The sequence below is a fragment of the Myxocyprinus asiaticus genome, chromosome 10, assembly GCF_019703515.2.
Source record: "Myxocyprinus asiaticus isolate MX2 ecotype Aquarium Trade chromosome 10, UBuf_Myxa_2, whole genome shotgun sequence".
Taxonomy (NCBI): Eukaryota; Metazoa; Chordata; class Actinopteri; order Cypriniformes; family Catostomidae; genus Myxocyprinus; species Myxocyprinus asiaticus.
The window spans coordinates 4697091-4722280 of NC_059353.1; the positions used below are offsets into that span (position 1 = coordinate 4697091).

Consider the following 25190-nt stretch of genomic DNA (forward strand, 5'->3'; position numbering starts at 1 on the left):
ACCACGTTCATTTGTACAAACAACAGAATGCAAGTATAAACACCATGGGATCATGCAGCCATCATACCGCTGAGGAAGGAGACGCATTCGGTCTCCTAGAGATGAACGTAGTTTGGTGCGAAAAAAGTGCAAATCAATCCCAGAACAACAGCAAAGGTCCTTGTGAAGATGCTGGAGGAAACAGGTAGACAAGTATCTATGTCCACAGTAAAACGAGTCCTACATCGACATAACCTGAAAGGCTGCTCAGCGAGGAAGAAGCCACTGCTACAAAACCACCATAAAAAAGCTAGACTACAGTTTGCAAGTGCACGTGTGGACAAAGATCTTAGTTTTTGTAGAAATGTCCTCTGGTCTAATGAAACAAAAATTGAACTGTTTGGCCAAATTACCATCATTATGTTTGGAGGAAAAAGGGTGAGGCTTCCAGAGTGCATGGGGGTGGCAGCATCATGTTGTGGGGGTGCTTTGCTGCAGGAGGGACTGGTGCACTTCACAAAATAGATGGCATCATAAGGAACGAAAATTATGTGGCTGTATTGAAGCAACATCTCAAGACATCAGCCAGGAAGTTAAAGCTTGGTCACAAATGGGTCTTCCAAATGGACAATGACCCCAAGCATACATCCAAAGTTGTGGCAAAATGGCTTAAGGACAACAAAGTCAAGGTATTGGAGTATCCATCACAAAGCCCTGACCTCAATCCGAAATTTGTGGGCAGAACTGAAAAAGCTTGTGTGAGCAAGGAGGCCTACAAACCTGACTCAGTTACACCAGGTCTGTCCGGAGGAATGGGCCAAAATTCCAGCAACTTATTGTGAGAAGCTTGTGGAAAGCTACCCAAAATGTTTGACCCAAGTTAAACAATTTAAAGGCAATGCTACCAAATACTAACAAAGTGCATGTAAACTTCTGACCCACTGGGAATGTGATGAAAGAAATAAAAGCTGAAATAAATCATTCTCTCTCCTATTATTCTGACATTTCACATTCTTAAAATAAAGTAGTGATCCTAACTGACCTAAGACGGGGAATGTTTTCTACGATTAAATGTCAGGAATTGTGTAAAACTGAGTTTAAATGTATTTGGCTTAGACGTATGTAAACTTCAACTGTACCACAGCATTTCAATGTAACCTTCCTCATTGTATGTTAATGGTTTACCATGCTTGCAAAGATCTCTATGTACCCTCCATCTCAGCGCAGACCAGGTGTATGGACTGAGAGCTGGGTAAAAATATACATTTTCTGATTAATCGTGATCTTCAATTGATAGATCCCAGTATTGATTATTAAAATCCCAATTGTATCGAAAGTGGAATCAACTCGAGAGCTTGTGAATCAGAATCAAATCGATACCCAGCCCTATGGACTGACAGTGGGCCTGATTCATGAACGTAATAGACTAGCATAAAAGATCAGATGTGTGAAGTATTAATGTGTTGATAGGCAGGTGGAAACGTTTTATGGGAAGGAAACTTCTGATGTGAAAAATTAGTTTTTGTCGTCGTTTTAGGGCAGCAGAATCTGGACTCTCATCTTTTGCAAGAATATGTTGGCATAGCAGAGATTGAAAGAGCACTAGGATTTGTGAAGCTTTATTTCATGCCATTTTTATGACTTGTTTTAGTTGTATGTATTCTTATTATGTAGAGAGGTTTTTGTGGAAGAGTTATTTTACCTTTCTTCAGAACTGATCAGACCTAATTTTTCTCAAGAAAACTCCCACCAGGCTGAATTTCTTTCTTTCCAGTAAAACTTTAACTGAAAAAATAAAAAATGAAAACAGCATTACATTATTATTTGCAATAAATGTCCTATATATTTTCCAAACATAGTCAAGAGGTCATGAGGTTTGACCTGTTTGTGATCTGTGCAGTAGTTTGGAGTACTATGTGATCTCTGGGGACTGTGTACCTATGTGTTTGTGTAAGCACATGACTCAAGAGACTGATAGAGATTACATCACGATCCTTAATTTGAACTATCTGTCTGTTTGCATTGCAAGTGAAAGCCTTTTGCTGAAACAAATTTTTTATTTTTATTAAAAGTTTTTATTGATTCCATATATATATATATATATATATATATATATATATATATATATATATATATATATATATATATATATATATAAAACAATATTTGGAATCACATTATATTATTTACAACCCTTCCTCCCGAACATTAACCACCCCACCACCCAACACAAACTGGTCAAATACAATTGACAAAGACACACAAACAAACAATAAAACAGAAGAAAATATTTAGAAATACATTAAAAAAAAAAAAAAAAAGTATATGTTCAAAAACAAAAAGGCTACAACATACACATTTAAAACAACACGTCTCCCTCCACTGCCCCTCCCCGAGAGCCCTCCAAAAGGCCAAATAGCTGCCCCACCTCCTGATGAACATATCCATATAGCCTTCTATATGACAACTCTTCCCAAGCTACCACCCTGCCCTTCTCCTCGCACCACTCATGAAATGAGGGGGCTCCAGCTGACTTCCATCCTCTAAGGATAACCTGTCACCATAACACCGGCCAGGATCCAATACTTCATATACTTATTTCCTACTTCAGTGACTGCCCCGTCACCCAAAATACAGAGCCTGGGACAAAAGGAGATCCGAGTACCCAATACATCGCCCAAGAATTCTGGACCAGAACTCCTGTATCATATGACACCCCCAAAAAACATGGGTGGTGTCTCCATCTTCTGAATGGGATTGCCAGCAGGTGGGTGTGTCCTTAAGACCAAGCCTATACAATTTAGAAAGGGTCCAATAAAATGTGTAACTGGGTGTATCAAATTTCACCGGATTATATCATGAAAATAATTTAAAAAAATTAGCAAAGTGCGCAGAGCTGTCTCTCACACGCCTGCCCTTCGCATGGCGTCACGTGACTCCCGCTGAAACAGCTCTTGCATGACCGGATGTGTGTCTCAATCAGCTCCCTATGTTGTGAATCAGTATATCGTGAACACTAATTCAGGCATTGGCAAGGGATCACTAAACATTGGGACACTCATGAATTAATCACCTGTGACACGATTACGATTTTAAGTCGTTTTGGATAGAAGCGATGAAGTGTAAATGTATATTAAAATGTACAGTGTTATCATGAAAGATAAATTACATAAATATTAAATATATAAAGTTATATAAAATGTATATAAATTTTTTTTTTATTTTTTTTTTTTAACTCACCCTCACATGTGATATCAACAATGCCTTCACTGCAGATCTTTGGCATTTTTTGCACCTTAGTTTGGAGCAGGGTACAAAACAAAATTTTTTGACCCAATTTTTACAGCCACCTTTATCTGATTCATATAAACAGTATATAGGGTATTCACAATCCATCTACAGTAAATTGTGAACTTCTGGATTTAAAGTGATGTAAACTCGGAGCCCCACCTGAGATCAGTTGCAGCACTCACATCAATAACAAAACTGTTCGCAGGCCACTGACATAGAGAGGAAAGAAAACTCTTCATATGATCGCGCTGCGCTTGTGTGTGAGAGAGCCATTAAACATCTCAACAAACAGCAAATCAGAGATGCGCACCGGCTGCTTTTCTTTCGTCTGTTCTCCAAAATATAATCAGATGTGTTCCTCAATCGCATGTCTTTGTGTCCAAACAATGACTTCTCTTGTCAGATGTCACTCTTGCCCTGTTCAAACCTAATATTAACATCCGTCTTGGGAGCAAACCATGAAATCAGAAGATCACAAGTAGACGGCGCTAAATACAGGTGTGAATGGGGTCCGAAACATACTGGTCGGCGGGAAAATTAGCAAAATGCCACTGTTCAAAAAGTACCCGCCTTTTGTTTAATTTCATACCCTGGTTGAAAGTAAAAGTGCATATCACTGGCTTTATCATGCCATATGTACTTGTAGATGGAGATTCGTCATGTTAAGCAGTACTTTGCAGTATTTGGATATCACGTGAGTCATGTCTTACTCTCAACTCCAATTTAAATATGGTGGTCTACTATGGCTCTTGTGATGGAAAGCAAGCTTGCGTCTTGTGATAGACATGAAAGCCTACACTCAAACTTTCATTGTGCTGCGTAAAATCGATATGGACCCAGCTGCATCGATACACGTATCGCAGAATTTATATTTTGAACACAGCCCTAATCACCTGCTTGGAGTGTCACGGACTGACTGACTCACAAATGTTGCAATACTGAGGAACAGATTTTTGATCTGGGCTGATAGAGTACATGCTTCAGTGGAAGATATCCTCCTTTTTCCCATGACGCTTAGCGGAAATGTGAGCGTTACTTCTGTAATCAAGTAAACAGTTGATGTTGCAGCAAACGTTCTTGTCACCCTGCATGTTGAAATCAGACAGACAGACTGAAGAAGAGCCTTAAAATTCTCCTCCTTGGGTATGTAATCGCCTTTTCAAGTTGTCGGATCGGATGGTTGTTTCCTGTTAATTCTGCATGTAAATTAAAACTTTTGTTCGGTGCAGCGGCTGATTGAGAGGTGGTGCTTTGCTGCCCTCGAGGACTCATCATTCAGGACTGTGTTTACACCTCAAATATAATGTGGTCACATGCGTTTTTCACTACCTCTGTATGTGTTTTTTTTTTTTTATTTTTTTTTTTTTGTGATCCAATCACAAAACGTTTTGCAACGTGATTACAACTATATTTAGCACTGACCATTTGCGCTCAGATCATCCAAAATGCGTCTTAATACCACCTGTATATAGGGTCTAAACTGACTGCAGCCGAAGATAGTGAATGTTATAGAACGACTTCCCACATCAGTTTCCCAAGTAAGACCCCCAGGAAAAAGGTGGATATAAGCACTCCACATAGGCCTGTCGCAGTTACTAAATAACGATCTGATCGCGGTTATTTGCTCTAACCACGGTTATTTGAGATAACTGCGTTTATTGTGCACTTCAAATTTTCATATTTTATCATATTTTATTAATCATATTTTAATGACCAGTATATACAGAATATACCAGCGGCAGTGGTCTCTACGATCAACTAAAGCTTGCAATGCTTTTGGGAAACACAGCCCAGAGCGGGTCCTGTCCAGAATAGAGTGTGAAGCGCTTCTCAAGTGCTCCGATGTGCGTGCTGTCAGCTGAGGCTTGCGCCAAACTCTGGCGAAAATATAAATGAACAAATATAAACTTTGATAGTGAACGCAATGGTTTCACTTGAAACGATCATGTAGCTAATGGCGAATTATCCTGATCATAGCGGGTTCAAACATGCAGTGTTAATGACACAGAGGATGAAACACACCCGTACTTTATTTCTGTGAAGTGATAAAATGATGAAAGGAAATCTCAAAGGTTTTGCTTCATGACAAATAAGGGCTCCTGGGTTTAATCAAAGAACATTAAAATAATGTGTGAAAGTGAAGAAATTATGACAGAAATATTTTACTATTGCATAATATAATAATACTGTAATGTAAATATAATAAAAATATACAGTTGAAGTCAGAAGTTTACATTTTTTTTCACAATTCCTGACATTTAATCATAGAAACATTCCCTGTCTTAGGTCAGTTAGGATCACAGCTTTATTTTAAGAATGTCAAATGTCAGAATTATAGTCGAGAATTATTTATTTCAGCTTTAATTTCTTTTATCACATTCCCAGTGGGTCAGAAGTTTACATACACTTTGTTAGTATTTGGTAGCATTGCCTTTAAATAAACGTTTTGGGTAGCTTCTCACAATAAGTTGCCAAATTTTGGCCCATTGCTCCAGACAGAACTGGTGTAACTGAGTCAGGTTTGTAGGCCTCCTTGCTCGCACACATGCTTTTTCAGTTCTGCCCACAAATTTTCTATCAGATTGAGGTCAGGGCTTTGTGATGGCCACTCCAATACCTTGACTTTGTTGTCCATAAGCCATTTGGAAGATAGAGCTTTAACTTCCTGGCTGATGTCTTGAGATTTTGATTCAATGTATCCACATAATTTTCCTTCCTCATGATGCCATCTATTTTGTGAAGTGCAACAGTACCTCCTGCAGCAAAGCACCACCACAACATGATGCTGCCACCCCCATGCTTCACGGTTGGGATGGTGTTCTTTAGTAAGTAAGATCTTTGAACCCATGTGCACTTGCAAACTGTAGTCTGGCTTTTTTATGACAGTTTTGGAGCAGTGGCTTCTTCCTTGCTAAGCAGCCTTTCAGGTTATGTCGATATAGAACTAATTTTACTGTGGATATAGATACTTGTCTACCTGTTTCCTCCAGCATTTTCACAAGGTCCTTTGCTGTTGTTCTAGGATTGATTTGCACTTTTCGCACCAAACTACTTCCTGAGCGGTATGATGGTTGCGTGGTCCCATGGTGTTTATACTTGCATACTATTGTTTGTACAGATGAACGTGGTACCTTTAGGCATTTGGAAATTGCTCCCAAGGATGAACCAGTCTTGTGGAGGCCCACAATTGTTTTTTCTGAGGTCTTGGCTGATATCTTTTGATTTTCCCAAGATGTCAAGCAAAGAGGCACTGAGTTTGAAGGTAGGCCTTAAAATACATCCACAGGTACACCTCCAATTCAGTACACCTCCTATCAGAAGCTAATTGGCTAATTGCCTAAAGGCTTGACATCATTTTCAAACTGCTTAAATGCACAGTTAACTTAGTGTATGTAAACTTCTGACCCACTGGAATTGTGATATAGTCAATTAAAAGTGAAACAGTCTGTCTGTAAACAATTTTTGGAAAAATTACTCATATCATGCACAAAGTAGATGCCCTAAATGATTTGCCAAAACTGTAGTTTGCCAATATTAAATCTGTGGAGTGGTTAAATGAGTTTTAATGACTTCAACCTAAGTATATGTAAACTTCTGACTTCAACTGTTTATTTTATATATATATATATATATATATATATATATATATACACACACACTACTAGTCAAAAGTTTTGAAACACTCATTCTTTATTATAATTTTTTTTTTCTTCACATTTTAGAATAATAGAGTGATCAAAACTATGGAATAACGTAAATGGAACTATGGGAATTATGTTGTGACTAAAAATCCAAAATAAATCAAAACTGTTATTTTAGCATCTTCAAAGTAGTCACACTTTGCCTAGAATTTGCAGACATGTACTCTTGACATTTTCTCAACCAACTTCTTGAGGTATCACCCTGGGATGATTTTTAAACAGTATTGAAGGAGTTCCCATCTATGTTGGGCACTTTTTTTTTTTTAATTAATTAAATTTTAGTTTTGTAATTAAATAATATGGTGGCACAATTATATTTTTGTCTACAAAACTAATTTCAAACATTAAGCATACGCCTTCAGATCAAAATATTTTTAAGATCATGTGAAACATTTCAGTCAAGTGTTTCAAAAGTTTTGACCGGTTGTGTGTGTGTGTGTGTGTGTGTGTGTGTGTATGTATATATATATAATATTAGAGCTGGACCGATACCGATGTTAGAGAGGGAAAATTCACAGATTACCGATATGGTGGCCGCTATATTTACTTTTTGAGCTGGAATGAAAACAGACCTTTTCTATGTGGATTTTTCACCGATTTTGCACCGGTATGACAAAGGTACTCAGAAGGCTGCTTTCTTAAACAAATATTTTTATCAAAGAATATTTGACATTTATTATTATTATTCTTATACATTGTCAACAAATTCTAGAAATGAACACTGAGAAAATAAAGTATAAATAAAAATACAATAAATAGCTAAATAAACATCAGTACTGTATGTTCAGTATCAGTCAGTTGCTGACCATTTAAATAAAGAATAAATAAAAATACAATAAATAGCTAAATAAACATCAGTATTACTGTTTAGTATCAGTCAAATGCTGACTATATTAATACTGCCGAGTCAATATAAACGGCGGCAGCCGTGTTACACCGTATTCTGCTATACATGTTCAGGGGAAACTTTCAATGGTGGAAAACCAGACTTTTAAATATTACATTTTATAAATGACACGACTGGAATTGTTCGGTTGAAGGGGGTACCAAACTGTGAATCCTGAACAAAACAGTTTGGTGAATACATGTTTACACATTAGCTTCCACTCAACTGACAACAATGGAAGTAGCTACGTGGTTAGCTAGTTTGTTATAAGCTCGTTGTCACGGAAAGTAAAAGACGGACATTGTTTATTTTACTTTCCAGATTTGTGTCTCACCAACTAGGTAATAACATAGTGTGAAATCAACACTCAACAGACACAATCCACCACCGCATTGTTGTCTGCTGAGCTGCAAAAAGATGCTCTGTTTACCTTTCAATCTGCTACATTACTGACAAACTATAGCTGGCTAACATAGCAAACAGACATGAGTGACATGGTTGTCAGAGACAGGGTTAATGTTATATTAGTTATATTGAAAAGGGAAAATTATGGGGTCATTGTTTATTAAGTTTCCAGTATGTATTTCACAAACTAGTCAACTGCCACCGTCAGTTCAGCTCTGTATACAATGGAGTCGGAGCATGCTCTGCTGGACAAACTACGCTATGACACCAATTCTAAAGCATTGTTTTCTGCATTACATGTTCTGAAAAAAAGTTTTCATATCGCCACATATCGGTAAAATATTGCCGATACCGATATATCGGTGAAAGGCTAATATCGGCCGATAATAAATAAATAAATAAAATATATGAGTTCCAAAAACAAGTGTAAAACTATAGTTGACCAAAAACAGAGACATATTTGAAGTATTTAAAAAAAACTATATAAAATAAAATGTATAAAAATAATTTTTCATGTCATTCATATAGTTTTAAAGCCTTGAAAGGAAATCATATATCCCTGTTTTATTATTTGATTTATATATTTGAAGTTAAATATGTAAAAAAGACATAAGGTGTATAAAGCACAAATACACCTTAAGAAATATGACAATTTTTAGGACAGTTAATCGTAAAAGAGACAATTAATTGCATAGCCCTAAAACAGACAATTAATTGTCATAATCACAATTATTTGTTTGACAATTAATTGTCAGCCGAAGTTCATAATCGTGACAGCCCTAGCTCCACAGAAAGAAAACTCTGGATTTGGGCAAGTTTTGTGTGGTTTAAATGAAGTATTTGCATACTTGCAAACGGTGATCAATATGATCAAAGTGTTATTGATATTTGCCTGTCTGTATCATTAGACGAAACTGTTGAGGAGAGATTGAGAGAATGAAATGCGCAAGCACTTAAAACGTCATAAGCTCCATAGCGCCTTTCGTGGCTCTGATACACATGACAGTTTAAATGAGATGTTGTACGCCGGCCTATTATTGTAGTAACAATGGCACGTAACAACAAAACGAACTGTGATTAGTCATTAACATGTCTCAGACGGCTCCTTCACTTGCAAGCAACTGTTTCTATCACTCCACGTTACATCACGCAAATCAAACTTTTTATTCGCATCTGTATTTGTTGTTACATCAGTATATTTGTCCTCTTCGTCTCTAATTGTACAGCGAGTCAGAATTACTACTGTAATGACTCTTTAAAAATGGGCACCTTAAAATTCATACATAGTTTTTAAAACAAACCGAGCCAATCAGATTTAAGACCAAGATCAGGGCATCCTTTCTTCAAGTTCCAATCACATTTAACCATTTAAATGAGGGAATTTTAAGTGGATATAGAATGCCATGATCGGCACTTTTTAGTGTGACATAGAGGAGACGCCAGCCAACTATATTTAAGTGGAGATGATAGAATGAAGAAATATATTTTCAAATTCACACAGAATCTCAAAGGTCTTCTTTCATGAGAAATAAGGTCTCTTGGGTTTAATCGAAGAGCCTTAAAATAACATGTGAAAGTGAAAGATTCAGGACAGAAATATTTAATATTGCACAATGTAATATAATAGCTATTCAGATTGGCTTGTCTCCAAAAACAACAGTGTAAATGTGTAATGGACCAAGACTAAAGTTTTTGTTGATCAAAAAGAGAGACATATTTTAAAGTTTTGGAAATATTTTGGTATTTAAAATATAATTGTTCATGTAATTCATGTAAGTTTTTAAAGCTTCAAAGGAAATAATATATCCCTATTTTATTATATGATTCCAAGTTAAATATGAATAAATTACTTCTTAAGGTGTGTGTAGCACTCATACACAGTTTGACAGTTTGTATGGCAATTAATCCTCATAATCGTGAAAGCCATAAAACAGACAATTTAAGCTTCATAATTGAAAATTAATCGTTAGCAAAATTTCATAATTGTGACAGCCCTATGTGTGTGTGTGTGTTATTGCTCAGGTGCTATGGAGGAGCTGCACAGTCTGGACCCGCGCCGGCAGGAGTTGCTGGAGGCCAGGTTTCTGGGTGGAGTCAGTGGCAACACTGTGGGCAGTACTGGCAGCGCCAGCGGAGGAGCCAAAGTACGTAATGGAGTTTCTCACCGGACTGTTATTTTACGCACATGACCATTGCAAACCGTGGCTATGTACAAAAAGTGAGGTAGCCCCTTCATTCAGTGCCCATTCAATTACACTATTTGGACAATGGTTTCAGACAGACTTCCACAACGTCTTGCAGTTGATCTAGAACAAATTCAAGTGAACTTTAGAGATAGCCATGCAAATATTTAATGAATTCTTAAATCAACCAGTTGCTGCACACAAAGGACTGATGAATATCATAATTAGGTATATATCTGGGTGATTTTCTCAAAAATGTTGTGGTCTTATTTGACTCCAAAATCTAAATAAACAAATAAGATATTAAGGTTTGCATATATTTAGGGCAATTAAGATTTTTTACATTGTGACATTATTTTCATAGCAGTTACTCACACATTTGAATCAAACATAGCACAGATACTGTAAAGAAGCCATTCGACCAAAAAACATCTATCATAGTCACTGCTGCTGGCCTTAAAAACACAGTACTGTTGTAGCACTTGTTCTATATATCAAGGTAAATACTTGTAAATAGTACATATTAGGCATTTAAACAACAAACATGTAACAATGTATATAATGCATATAGAGTATATATGTATTAGGGCTGTCAATCAATTAAAAATTGTAATTGAATTAATTACATGGTATGCTGATTAATAAATCAAATTAATTGCAATTAATTGCATAAATAAATAGTTGCTGAAAAAGCCCCTAAAATAGCAATAATTCAATATATGATTAAATAATTATAAATAGTTATATTTAAATAATTATAAACAAAATATATAGCATATTATAAAAACTAATAATACAGATAATTAAAATGCATTACATTATTTTGGCACACGAGTAAAGCATTAAAAAAGATGGTAACACTTTACAGTAAAGTTCCATTTGTTAACATTAGTTAACAACATTAGTTAACATGAACTAAAAATGAACAATACTTTGACAGCATTTATTAATCTTAGTTAAAGGAATGTTCCGGGTTCAATACAAGTTAAGCTAAATCGACAGCATTAGATGCCACAACCAAACTGCGCATGAAAACGTTTACTCTTGCTTTAGGTGGATACATTTTTTATTTGATATCTATGATGGAAACACCTTTACAGAACAAATTCCTAGATGCATATAAAAAAAAATGCGACTTTGCCATAACAAGTCATGTGATTAAATACATTGATAATATTGAATAATTCGGGCATAACTGGAGTCTAACCAGCAGACCAATATCATCACATTGCATCTCAAATGTTGCTCTGGTCATTTTTAAATGCCAGAGCCAAAACCAGTCAAAATGACTGGTTACTATTACCTCCCAGAACTGTCCTACATGCTTTCGTTTCCAGGCATCTACTGCCGACCGTTAGCAAACATGAAGCTCGTCAGAGCATTGCGTCTGCATGCTCTAAACCGCAAGTAATTTATCACATTTAATAAAAGAGCCACAGTGGCTACAACTTCCATTTCTATTTTTGCACCATATCCATATCATCACTTGCACCACAAGTATTGATTTTCTTCTCTTGAACACATAGAATTGAAACACTGCTTTATTCGCAGATTGTTTTTGCAATTTTTTTTTTTTTTTTTTTTTTTTTTTGCATAATTTAATTTCACAGACAGTTCACAGACAAAACTGTCAATATAAATTGTCAGATGATTGATTCATAACACCTGTTGCATGAATGATAGCTCATTTTCCTTATCTTTACTCTCAGCTGGCTCATTTGCATTGGTACATGTAAATGTGTGTATAAGTAATGTTATGTGTTTCTCCTGTACAGACCTTGACAAACAACGAATGTTCCAATCACAGTTTTGGTAGTCTGGGATCCTCCAGTGATAAGGAGTCAGAGGTGAGTGGTGCTTAACGTCTCTCTAACTGTACAGACATTATAAACAAAATTCATTTAAATCAGCTCATTTTATCATTCATTTCATGCTCTAGTATTTGTATTGTATAATATGTAAATTTTAAGATGATTAAAAAGAATTGCTCTTGGTATTCCACAACTATTTTCTTATGAATAATGTAACAATATAAATCATAAAAAAAAAATAAAAAAAAAGCTAAAATAGCAAAAACTATAGTTTTTCTAATTGCTAAAGAGAATAAATTGCTTATTTACCAAGAGTTTAAAGGGTCTTTAGTAACCCAAGAAATATAAGTGTCTAAATACGCTGCCTCGCATACTCTAATATTTCGTTGGACCGGCTTTAGCTTTGATTACAGCACGCGTTTGTCGTGGCATTGTTTCGACAACCTTATACAACATCACAACATTTATTTCTGTCCAGATTTGCATTCATTTTTGCCCGAGATCTTGTATTGATGACGGGAGAGTCGGACCACTCTGTAAAGTCTTCTCCAGCACATCCCAAAGACTTTCAAGGGGGTTAAGGTCAGGACTCTGTGGTGGCCAATTCATGTGTGAAAATGATTTCTCACGCTCCCTGAACCAATCTTTTACAATTTGATCCCAATGAATCTTGGCATTGTCTTCCTGGAATATGCCCATGCTGTCAGGGAATAAAAAAAATCCATTGATGGGATAACCTGGTCATTCAGTACATTCAGGTATTCCGCAGAATTCATTTTATTACCACATAACGTTGCTGAGCCTAGACTTGAGCAATTGAAGCAACCCTAGATCATAACACTGCCTCCAGAGACTTGTACATTGGGCACTATGCATGACGGGTGCATCGCTTCATGCGCTTCCCTTCTTACCCTGACACACCCATCGGTTAGGAATAGGGTAAATCTGGACTCATCAGACCACATGACCTTTTCCATTGCTCCACAGTCTAAACTTTATGCTCCCCAGCAAATTGAAGTCGTTTTTTCCGATTAGCCTCACTAACAACTGGCTTTCTTGTGGCCACACAGCTGTTTAATCCCAATCCTGTAAGTTCTCGTCACATTGTGCATGTGGAAATGCTCTTACTTTCACTGTTAAACATAGCTGTGAGTTCTACTGTAGATATTTTTTTTTTTTTTTTTAACAATGTAACTTCAAGGGTTTTAGTGATATCCGGTCATGATCATTCAAGATATTTTTCTGACCACATTTCTTCCACAGAGCTGACGGTTCACCACTATCTTTCCTGGTTTTAATAATGCGTTGGACAGTTCTTAACCCAATTCTAGTGATTTCAGTAATCTCATTAATTGTTTTCTTTGCTTGATGCAGGCCAATAATTTGCCCCTTCTGAAACACAGTAGCATCTTTTCCACAACCACAGGATACGTCTTCTGACATGGTTGTTTAAGAAATGAGAAGCTACACACTGCATCAGTTAGGGTCAAAAGAATTGTTGCCAGCTGAAACATGTTATTCACTGCAATAATGATCCAATCATAGGCTCTTCAGTACCTGCTTATTTAAATCCAAACAGCAACTTTGTTTTGGCCAGGCAGTGTATATATTTGTGCTACAATAAATAATATTTTTACGATTATTTTTTATATCTATGTAAGTGTACTATCACCAGATATCTATTTGAGTTCTATATTCATACAAATGACCACTGTATTATCTTGATTTTGTGCTCAAAGATGGTAAATTATCAGTATCCCAGGACATGGTGTTAGCAATGTCCCTGCTCTCGCTCAGAGAGTGCGTGTGTAACAGTGCCATTTGCACTCGCAAATCTATTTTAAAGCCACACAGCTCTGACTGTGTTCATTCATACAAATATTCTGCCTCTGTAGACATGTTATATCAAGGGAGAAAAGAAACCTGAGTTTGAGTAATCAACTCGCCATTTAGCCGGTAACTTTTTTTTTGGTGGGAAATGCAGCATAATACATGGTTAAATTCATATTGTAAGAATGATAGGCTATTATGATACTCGCTGATGATGCAAGTGGATGATGTAAGTGTCTAGGACGCAGAAAATCCAAAACAAAATCACGGCGTGTCCATTTATTACTAGTTCAACATGATATCGGTGTCGACGTGTCTTCATGTGTTTGTGACAAGTGCAGTTTCATATTTGGACGGAGATTGGCTCATGTGATGCGAGTTTATCACAGATAAAAGGCTAAGACAGTTAAGTAATCCTATTGTCATGAGGACAAACCTTATTTTTTATGAAAATAATGCACAGTATGGTTTCAAATTAGCCTATTAATTAAAAAATGTATAGCTGTTTATCACGCATTACTAGCTATATACTAGCGGTACTAGCTAATGAGAGCCATTCTATGTAAACACCTGCAACATTACTGATTGCAGGCCTACAAAGCCCCCTTCAGGACAAAACTGGAACATGTTTAATTATTTTACAAGCACCTGCCAGAATGGTGAGACACTGTGAAATTCACTGGCCAAATAAAAAATGTACCCGCATTTGGCGCTTGGCGTATGTTCATTTCGGACCCTGCTTGAGAGCGTAGCTTATGTGTTATGTGAAGCTCAATATGTGTTTGACAGCCAGTTGAAGCTCATAAAATTTCAGCGTAGAAATAATAAATCCCCTTCTATCATTTGTTGCATCATCTCTTTGATATATGAAAAATAAAACATCAAAAGATACCAGAATATACAGTGTTCTATTATTTTGTAATTGTCTTGGAAATGCTTTGAAGTTTTGACACTATCTGGGCATTTTGTAGATCCATTTGTGATCGATATACGCCCTGCAATGCGCAAAAACCGTGCACTATATCTTATCCAATTTTCATGAGAATGTTAATTCTAAATCCAATTTGGGCATTGATTGGAGTGTTTGTGCTCTCTGTGGGTGTATGTGTGCAAACTGTGGGTGTAATGTATGTTAATTAAGTGGTACAAAGTGCAGTTTGCTATTATCCTGAGAAATGTGTCATTGTGCTAAGACGTTTAAGAAGCACGTCTAATCTCTGTGTCTAATTCCTGCATTTGCAGTTTGGTGATTCCACCAGCAGATAATATTAAAGAGCTATCAATCACTTTTTTTTTTTTTCTCCCCAATTTGGAATGCCCAATTCCCTATGCACTCTTAAGTCCTCGTGGTGGCATAGTGACTCGCCTCAATCCGGGTGGCGGAGGATGAATCTCAGTTGCCTCCGCGTCTGAGATCATCAACCTGCGCATCTTATCACATGACTTGTTGAGAACGTTACCACGGAGACATAGTGCGTGTGGAGGCTTCACGCCATTTTCCGCAGCATCCGTGCACAACTCATCACGTGCCCCACCGAGAGCGAACCACATTATAGCGACCACGAGGAGGTTACCCCGTGTGACTCTACCCTCTCTAGCAACTGGGCCAATTTGGTTGCTTAGGAGACCTGGCTGGAGTCGCTCAGCACGCCCTGGGATTCGAACTCGTGAACTCCAGGAGTGGTAGTCAGGGTCTTTACTATCAATCACTTTTAAAACCATGATTTGTGTGTCAGTTGATCAAGAAGAATTTAAAGTTTATTTGTATAGCGCCTTTCCAAAGCTCAATGACGCTGAACTGAATTTAAACATAAAACATTAAACGGAGAAAAATCTAACAATTATACATTACAAAACAGTGAAGAAAGAAGCAAAACATATTTCAAGCATCCCTTAACACTATCAACAAGACCACAGGTGAGACATATCGATAGAGAACACATACATCATGGTCTGGAGGCAGGAGGAAACTCAAACATTCTCTGTAGTATTTAATCGCTAAACACCATAGCACTGAAACAATGGCAGACAAAACGGGAGAGAATTCACAGCAAGGACGTAGTTATTGTGCAAAAGAACGTAAGACACAAATGGTCCATATTTCTATTCTTCTAATGCACTGCATAGCCCATTTACGCTGTCAAAATCATAGGCTGTCTTCATATCAATGTTGCTTGACTGGAAATGGAATATATAATAGGACGCAGATGGTGCAATAACCAGAAAAGGACCTCAGAATTCAATTGCACTTGACCCAGCCCATTAGCGCTTTGCGCACGCAATTTCACCAACCCACTTGACTTAGCGCATGCTTGCATGAAAATATCAAAACTTCATGGCCATGCACACTGACTTTGTACTTATGACGTATTGCATAGTGCTGCGCTTAAGGCATAGCACCCTTATTATAGGGCCCATAATATACAAGGTATGTAATGATATTTGGTGAAAAACATGCATTTAAGGGTGAAGCAATAGTAAAAAAAAAAAAAAAAATTACATTTTAATTTTCTGGAATAGATGTAAACATGGTAAAAAGTGGTAAAATGAAGGGAGTACTATCTTTCTGACAGCTGAATGCATAATCAAAATGAACACTCAAGGAGAATGGCATGTGTAGAACATTTGTGAATGATGGGATTTGAATTCTGCAGAAATCTGTGAACCTTTTGCAAGCTACAGGTAAGCCATATTTGGCTTTAGTGCATCTTTTAGCCAGTGAGATGCAACAGATGCAAGGTTAATTTTAAGTAAGTTGTTTTTCAGATGTACTGAAGCATTGTTTCACACTGAGATCTTTAATGGACTGTGATGTTTCTAATTGCTTAATGAAAGATGTTGTTAACTCTGTTCATAGTTCAGCAGAGAATTTAGACGTTCTGCCGTGTTTCCTTTGAAACAAGGCATACAGGGAAATTGATGCTGGTGTGACAGTGTTATTCAGAGTGATGGGAAATATCCCTGTAATGAAACTCTGGTCCAATGTGTGCTCAGGGCTGTTGCTCTGCCTCATGTTAGAGGAAGGTATGTGTGTGTTTAGGTTTTGTAGCAGAATCAAGCTGGGTTGGCATCTGTCATAACCCCCGATAGTTAAACCATCAGCAGGCAAAGCACTACACATGTGCGCATGCACACAAACACACATTATGAACCATAGTAAAGAGCATTGTCCTCCCCTCCCCCTGCACAGCACACCTGCTGTCTGTGCCATAAATCAGAACAGGAGAGGAAGAGAAAGCCAACGAAGCGAGTTTTGAAGGGAGAAATAATACACTCCTCTTGTGTGGCTGTGAATTGCTTCTTATGCCAGATGAAGACACCTAGATGCTGCAGAAACACACTAGGGATCGGTCATGATAGTCAACCAACAGACTGGTCAATTATTCTTCGATTTTATATATTTTTATTTTAACAGTATTCACAGACCTCCCACCTGCAGCATGAAGCACATGACTAATTTTATGCAGGATGATTTGCATATTCATACTGGATTTGAATATACATATATTTACATATGGAAGAAGGAAAATTATGTAATTCTTGTATTTCAGAACAGAGGTTTCTTACTGTATTGGCTATTATCAAATGAAGACTGGTTTCTTTGGCTAAGATAATATTCAGTTGAGCACTAAGGATTGTTCTCTTTTTTTTATTTTTTTTTTATGCATTGCAATGAATAATATTTGCTTTTGTTGCTTGTCAGCATCTTAAATTTCAGCTTTAGTAATTGTCACAGTGGAAGTAGATTTTCTCTAATGGCGAGTGTGTTTCTTTGTGTTGCTGGTTCTGAGCTTGTGGCCATTGTGACCCAAAAGTGCCAGTTTGGAGCATGCAGAACATCAATATCAGCCTGTGCCGGCTTGTTAGGGCCACTGTGACATTCTGTCATTGTCACTCAGGGCTAATTATAAACACCAGCTTCACTTCTGTAGTTTGCAACTCTTGACCTGCCTGCATCCAAAACCCTCTCCTCCCATTCTCTCTACTCCTTATTCTTTGCATTCTCTTCTCACATTTTCCATTCTTTTCCCTTTCGCTTTTCCTTTTCCATCCCTTTTCTTTTTCCTTTTCTTTTTCCCATCCCTTTCCTTCTTTTTTCGTTTTCCTTCTAATTTCTTTCCTTTTTCTTTACTGTCCTCTGCCATCCCCTTTCCTTTAATTTTCTTTAATTTCATTTCCTTTGTTTTTCCTTTTCCCTTTTCTGTTTCATTTTCTTCCTTTTCTATTCTTTTTCCTTTTCATTTTCCCATCCCTTTTCTTACTTTCTTTTCTATTTTTCCTTTCCCTTATCTTTTCCATTTCAGTTTTTCTTCCTTTCCTTTGTTTTCTATTCTTTTTTCCTTTTCCATTTCCTTTTTTTTCCTTTTCCTTTCTTTTCTTTCCCCTTCCCTTTCATTTCCTTTGTTTTCTATTCTTTTCCATTTTCAGTTAAATTTTTCTTCCTTTTCACTTTCTTCCTTTTCTATTCTTTTTCTAAACCTTTTCCCTGATCTTTTCCTTTTCATTAAATTTTTCTTCCTTTTCCTTTCTTTTTTCTTTCCTTTTTTCTTTTCTTTTTCCCTTCACTTTCCTTTCCTTTTCTATTCTTTTGATTTTCCCTTCCCTTTCTTTTCTATTTTTCATTTTCCCATCCCTTTCCTTTTTTCTTTTCTTTCTTTTCCTTTTCTTTACCCATTCTCTTTACTTTTCCTCTGCATTTCCCTCTCTCTGAACTTTTCCTTTTATTTTTTTATTTTATTTCCCTTTCCTTTTCCTTTTTTCTCTTCTCTCTCATTCTTATCTTCATTTCATTATCTTATCCCTTTCCTTTTACCTTCTTTTCCTTTTCCTTTTATTCCCTCCCCTAAATCTCTCTTCCTATCTGTCTGTTACAGGGATCAGATGGGAAAAGGGGAAGTTCTCCTGCATATTCAGTAAGTCTTTGTCCCTGTCATGTGAAAATTGAGAAGAGACTTAAATGATTATTTCGGAGGCTTTTGGTTCAATCACGTCAGCTGTCCTCTCTTTGCAGAGACATGACATGGTTCCAGAAATGGACTGGCCTAGCCCATATGAGATTTTAACATTTCTAAAATAATCTCACTTAAATCTTAGATTATGAGTAAATAAAATGAACCAGCTATCCATAACATGCAGTCAGGTTCTGAATGCAGTTTTGACCACCTCTAGTTTGAAAGCTCTCTCTCCCTCTCTCTCTCTCTCTCTCTCTCTCTCTCTCTCTCTCTCTCTCTCTCTCTCTCTCTCTCTCTCTCTCTCCCTCTCCCTCTCTTCACACCTATATAGAGATTGTCATTTTAATCATATATGAAGCAATGTTTCTTTTTTATATAAACACTGTATATGTAGGGCACAGTTGATCTCTAAATAGTGTTCTTCCAGCATATGGATAGTAAAATCTGCACTGGAGTTTGGTGGCAGAGGCGAAGATTTCAGCTCAAGGCAGTGAGCAAGAACTCCTCTGATCAGAATGCAAAGATGCCCTTGGCAGCACACCCCTCTTTGTCTGAAAAGAGCAGGATATTTCTGCATCCTTTCCCAGCGAGAAAGATTATTGGTGCAGGCCCCAGATTATGCACTCTCACATTAGGCCTATTCTTAGTAATTTACACTGGAGAGTCATTAAATAGTGTTTGAGGTGAAATTAAAAAATGGTATTATTTTTTCTCTAGAGACTCTGAATTTAAATGCTGCATGCTGAGACAGCACTATTGTGCATTGAGTGCAAAATAAGACATGAATATATTCATAACGAACGTTTTTCTGAATGTAATATCTCTCTCTTATAGACTCCTGAAAAGAAGCACTTTGAATCATCACGGGCCAGGAAGAGGAAAGCTGACATCCAATCAGAGAGTAGCCAGGGTAAATGTACAAACACTCTATCTCTGTTTGTGTGTGTGTTTTCTGATATGTTCTTTATGCATTTTTATCTTATCTGCTTCACTTACCTTCATTTTTCTTATTTTTTCATTTCTTTCACAGGGAAATCTATCATTCGGGGACCCAAAATCAGTGATTATTTTGATGTGAGTAACTGTCAGTAGTGATAGGGGAAGTGAATGAAATCATGTTCAATCCATGTCATGAACATGTCTCCTGCGTTGACTAAATTGGAGAGAGAGATAGGGGCTGATTGTGACTTTGATGGTGTTGTTTCAAGTCCACATGAAACAGCATTTGCAATACATCTTTGTAATATGACGTATTTTCAAACGAAACGGGACATTCAGTGAGAAATCTAGACAGGACATTGTGAAAACATTGTGATTTTATTGGTTAATATTATTTGTAACCAATGTCACATGGTTGGGAGATCTACAGAAAAGTCATTTCAGAGAAAGTAACATTTGGATGACATTTTATGATGCATTGTTTTTTTTGTTTTTTTTTTAATAATGTGCACTGAAGAATTGTGCACAAAAAAAGGAAGTAAATGGGGTTCTGATTTATTTTTGTTTTCTCTGTCTTATTCCCTTATTTATTTCCCTCTTTTCTGTAGTTACAGGGTGGTAATGGGTCCAGTCCAGTAAGAGGACTAACATCTGTCATCCGCTCACCCCAAAACTCACATTCCCACTCAACACCAGGATCCAGTGTATGTCATAAACACACACAATAATTTCCATACGGCATCATAATCAAATAACTGACACTGTAAATATGTCATCTGTGAACACAAGTACACATGCATATCACAAATAGGGATGTCAAAAGTCAATACTAAAATAAAAAACATATAATGATACCAGTCTTCTACAGTATCAGTGTTCTGATTAGTGATGTGCGGTGTCTGATTGACAGGTGATTGCTTTCGAATACGCTTTGCGGTAATAATACGCTTGCACATGTGAACGATCAAATGCATCTTGGCGAGGTATTTATTTAAGGTTTGTTATGAGTGAAGGTAAACGGGCAGGACAAAGAAAAATGCTCAGATCTGTACATTAAGCCTCGCATTGTGAATGCAGCCTAATAGATCTTCCACTGTCTAGTTTGTCGTTAATCAAATATCAACATTGATAACAAAAACCACTGGATGCTTTTAATTGATTAATTAGGGTTAGGGTTACCTTAACCCCCTAACCCTTTTATTAATGACTGTTTACTTGAATAATTACTTGAAAAAACTTTACTTAATTGAGCAAACATTCAAAGCTACATGATGTTTTAATGTAATTTGTTTATATTTACATTAATATTTAACTAAAGGAAAGGGTTGCGTTCAGTTGCATATTAGTTTTTGCTTTGATATCGAAATTGAAAGAAAATTACTTGTATTGTTATTAACTACTAAAATTTTGGTATCATGACAACCCAGGTCACAACACTCATACATTCTGAAAATATTTTCCGTTCAACCCAATGCAAACATCCAGTTACTTTCACGCACACACCTGATGGTACCTCTTTATACATTACACATAATTTTGATGACAAAGTCCTGTAATTGTGTGTTTCAGACCCGGCAGAGCAGCTCGTCTCCCACCAGTCTGTGTTTTGGGGACTCTCTGATTTCCTCAAAACAGATAGCAGTAAAGAGCATTCAAGTGAGACCTCACATAAACACACACTCACAAAACAACAATCTCATTGGCAGTTCTTTTACAGTTAGGACTTTTAATGGATTAAAACAATTAACCGAGGTTAATCTCATCATTTTTTTTTATAGTTCACATTTTTACAAACTTTTTTTAAGAACAAAATTGTTGGTTATGGTGGAAATGACACCAGAACTGAGGGATAGTTGTACTTTGATCTAACATTGACATAAACAATAACTATTTATTTTTCTAATTTTATCCCCTTTTCTCCCAATTTGGAATGCCCAATTCCCACTACTTAGTAGGTCCTCGTAGTGGTGCGGTTACTCACCTCAATCCGGGTGGCGGAGGACAAGTCTCAGTTGCCTCTGCTTCTGAGACTGTCAGTCTGCATCTTATCACGTGGCTCGGTGTGCATGACACTGCGGAGACTCACAGCATGTGGAGGCTCATTCTACTCTCAACGATCCACACACAAATTACCATGCACCCCGTTAAGAGCAAGAACCACTAATCGCAACCATGAGGAGGTTACCTCATGTGACTCTAGCCTACCTAACAACCGGGCCAATTTGGTTGCTTAGGAGATTTGATTTGATTTGATTTGACCTGGCTGGAGTCATTCAGCACACCTTGGATTCGAACTCGCGACTCTAGGGGTGGTAGTCAGCATCAGTACTCACTGAGCTACCCAGGTCCCATAAACAATAACTATTAAAATGTTTACAAAGAGTGAAGTAGTTTCATTTCACTCAATTTAAAGTATCACAGCTTAAATAAAATGTAATATAACTAATATTTTTATTATGGATTTTTATTTTTTGAGAGTCTTGGTCTGGGACAAGACTATACTCAAATCTATACATAGAAGGCATTTGAAAAGTAGCAAAAATAAATCCTGAAGGCGTGGTTTTAATGTGACCGTTATAACAAAAAGAAAAAGGTTGAAGTTTCTAATAATGTTGAATTGTGTGTTTGGATTTTGTTCTTTCTGAAGACTGACCTGACAGTGGTGAAACTGGCCACTATAGAGAGCAATAAAAACCTGGACCTGGAGAAGAAGGAGGGCCGGATAGATGATCTGCTGCGGGTGAGAGAGGAAGGGAAGATATGAAGATGGAAGTGGAGAAAAGGAGAATAAAATATAGACAAGATGACTGGAATTATACTTATTAAATATCAGACAGTTCATGATGTTGATCTGAGAAATCTGTTTTTGCTTTTATTTCCCAGAAAATAATAATTAAACTGTTCACACCAAATACAAATTTTCAGCACAAGTTTGTGCCCTTCACACAGAATCTTTTTTTCATTTTTTTTTTTTTCACCACATTTAAAAAAGATTTTTTTTTTATGTATGTCAAAGAAACACTCTTTAAAGCTTTGATTTAAAGCAAGTTAGGGAATGTCGAAAATGTATGAAAATGTTTTATTTATAAATACATTTATAATGATAAACATTTTGACTGTGTAAATACAGTGTAACTATTTTTGGTGTAAAAAAATGTACTTTCAGTTTTTGTTCGCAGTTCTGTTTGGTTGCATTAGACTTGATGTGAACAGGTCTTTACCCCTGAACTTACTTTTTTTAATATTGTAATATTGAAACCATGTTGCAATTCTTTACTCTTTTACTCATCTCTACAGGCAAACTGTGATCTTAGAAGACAAATAGATGAACAGCAAAAGCTTCTAGAGAAGTACAAAGAGCGTTTAAACAAGTGCATCACCATGAGTAAGAAACTTCTGATTGAGAAGGTGAAGAATCCTCGTGATTTTTCAGCAATCACTATTTCTAATGATCTAAAATGATTGTGTATAACCTAAAAGGTTGCTGTTTAATGCCATTATTTAACCCCCAAGCCTCTGACATAGTTTAATACTGTCAAGAGAGTATAATTCATGTCTTTTTAAAGGTGTGTGTTTGTGTGTGTTTGTCCAGAGCACACAGGAAAAGCAGGCATGTCGAGAGAAGAGCATGCAGGATCGACTGCGTTTGGGTCATTTCACCACCGTGAGACATGGAGCCTCATTTACAGAGCAGTGGACAGATGGCTACGCCTTCCAAAACCTCGTCAAGTAAGACACTTAATGGCTCTGAAGCACACTGCTCACATACTATAAATTTTTAAAGGGATAGTTAACCCAAAAATGAAAATTCAGTCATCATTTACTTCATGTTGCTCCAAACCCGCATTTGTTTCTTTCTTTCTTCAGTGGAATAAAAATAGAGAAATACAGGAGAATGTCCTGGCTTCTCTTATTTGTACAACGATAGTGAATGGGGACAGAAGCTGTTGAGTTTCAAACAAACAAACTGAAATTCAAGAGATTATTCCCTGAAAATCATCCCTCGGAAAACTTGAAATATATAGTTCATGGAGTTGTATGGACTACTTTAATGATACTTTTATGTCTTTTTTGGAGCTCAACAGCATCTGTACCCCTTCACTTTCATTGTATGAAAAACAGCAGCATGAACATTTGGCAAAACTTTTGTGTTCCACAGAAGAAAGTAAGTCGTGTGGGTTTGGAGCAACATGAGGGTGAGTAAATGATGACAGAATTTTCATTTTTGGGTGAAGGTGGTTTGTTTCATTGTCCTTTCATGCAGACAGCAAGAATGGATCATTCAACAGCGTGAAGAAATTGAGAGACAGAGGAAGATGTTAGCAAAGAGAAAACCACCATCTGCCAGCAGCTCACAGTCCCCCAGCACCAACTCTGAACCCAAACAACGCAAAACCAAAGCTGTGAACGGCTCGGAGAATGACCCTTTCCTCAAACCCAGCCTTCCTCAGCTGTGAGTGCCTACATCACTGATCACGGCTTTAACTCATCTAAAATGGGACTGTTGTTCCATGTACAGTCAGAAGTAATTTCTACTTTCACAGATTAAACCCTTTGGTTTGCTGTACAATTACCAGATTAACTTTCCGATAAATGTACCACATCTGCTATTCACACAAACCAATATATATATATATATATGTTTGAATATAGATTTGATTTGTTAAATAAAGGTCCAATTCATGCTTTTTAAGAGCCCTTCAAAAATAATCTGGCACTGGTAAAACATATACAATAATATAAAAAAAATGCTTCTGGTTTCATATGTTGCTAGGGAAAAATGTATTTCGTCAGTAAGCAGGGTTACTTTTGAATGACCGTCAGTGAAGCGACATGCTTTTATAATTGTGTGTTTGCGGCATCTACCTGCAGGGGCTAAGGGGGTGATACTAACCAGCCAATTCCTGACTGAAATTTGTTAATACTGGTGCTTTTGTCATAACAGATTTTAGTAGATTTTTCAGATTAACAATTTTTAATTGATTTTCATAAATGAACACAGAAAAAAACATAAATCACAAATTAAATAGACACACACAAAAAAAAAAGAAAGAAAAAAAAATATATAATAATAATTATCACCCATCCATAAATAACATGTACCTGCCCCATTTCTCCACGAACCCGTTGTATTTCCCCATTCTTCTAAATGACCCCTCCTCAAAGGCCGTCACCCTTCCCATCTCCGAGCACCACTCCTGAAAGGAGGGTGC

At 36.8% G+C, this 25190-nt stretch overlaps 1 protein-coding gene across 6 annotated transcripts in view; it reads left to right on the forward strand.

Moving 5' to 3' along the window:
- The window catches only part of LOC127446832 (serine/threonine-protein kinase tousled-like 1-B), a 65621-nt gene that overhangs the window by 20379 nt on the left and 20052 nt on the right, over positions 1-25190 (forward strand). For 4 of the 6 annotated variants that reach the window (XR_007898254.1, XM_051708106.1, XM_051708105.1 and 1 more), the window contains 11 exons: positions 10285-10406; positions 12221-12292; positions 18961-18999; positions 19873-19948; positions 20069-20112; positions 20586-20681; positions 21547-21633; positions 22625-22717; positions 23275-23385; positions 23570-23706; positions 24242-24430. Coding sequence is in view for 5 of the 6 variants with exons in the window: in XM_051708106.1 (XP_051564066.1) it covers positions 10285-10406; positions 12221-12292; positions 18961-18999; positions 19873-19948; positions 20069-20112; positions 20586-20681; positions 21547-21633; positions 22625-22717; positions 23275-23385; positions 23570-23706; positions 24242-24430 (1066 nt within the window). In the remaining variant the exon portion in view is untranslated. The remainder of the gene's footprint in view (positions 1-10284; positions 10407-12220; positions 12293-18960; positions 19000-19872; positions 19949-20068; positions 20113-20585; positions 20682-21546; positions 21634-22624; positions 22718-23274; positions 23386-23569; positions 23707-24241; positions 24431-25190) is intronic. The other 2 variants (XM_051708107.1, XM_051708109.1) reach the window with 2 other exon arrangements.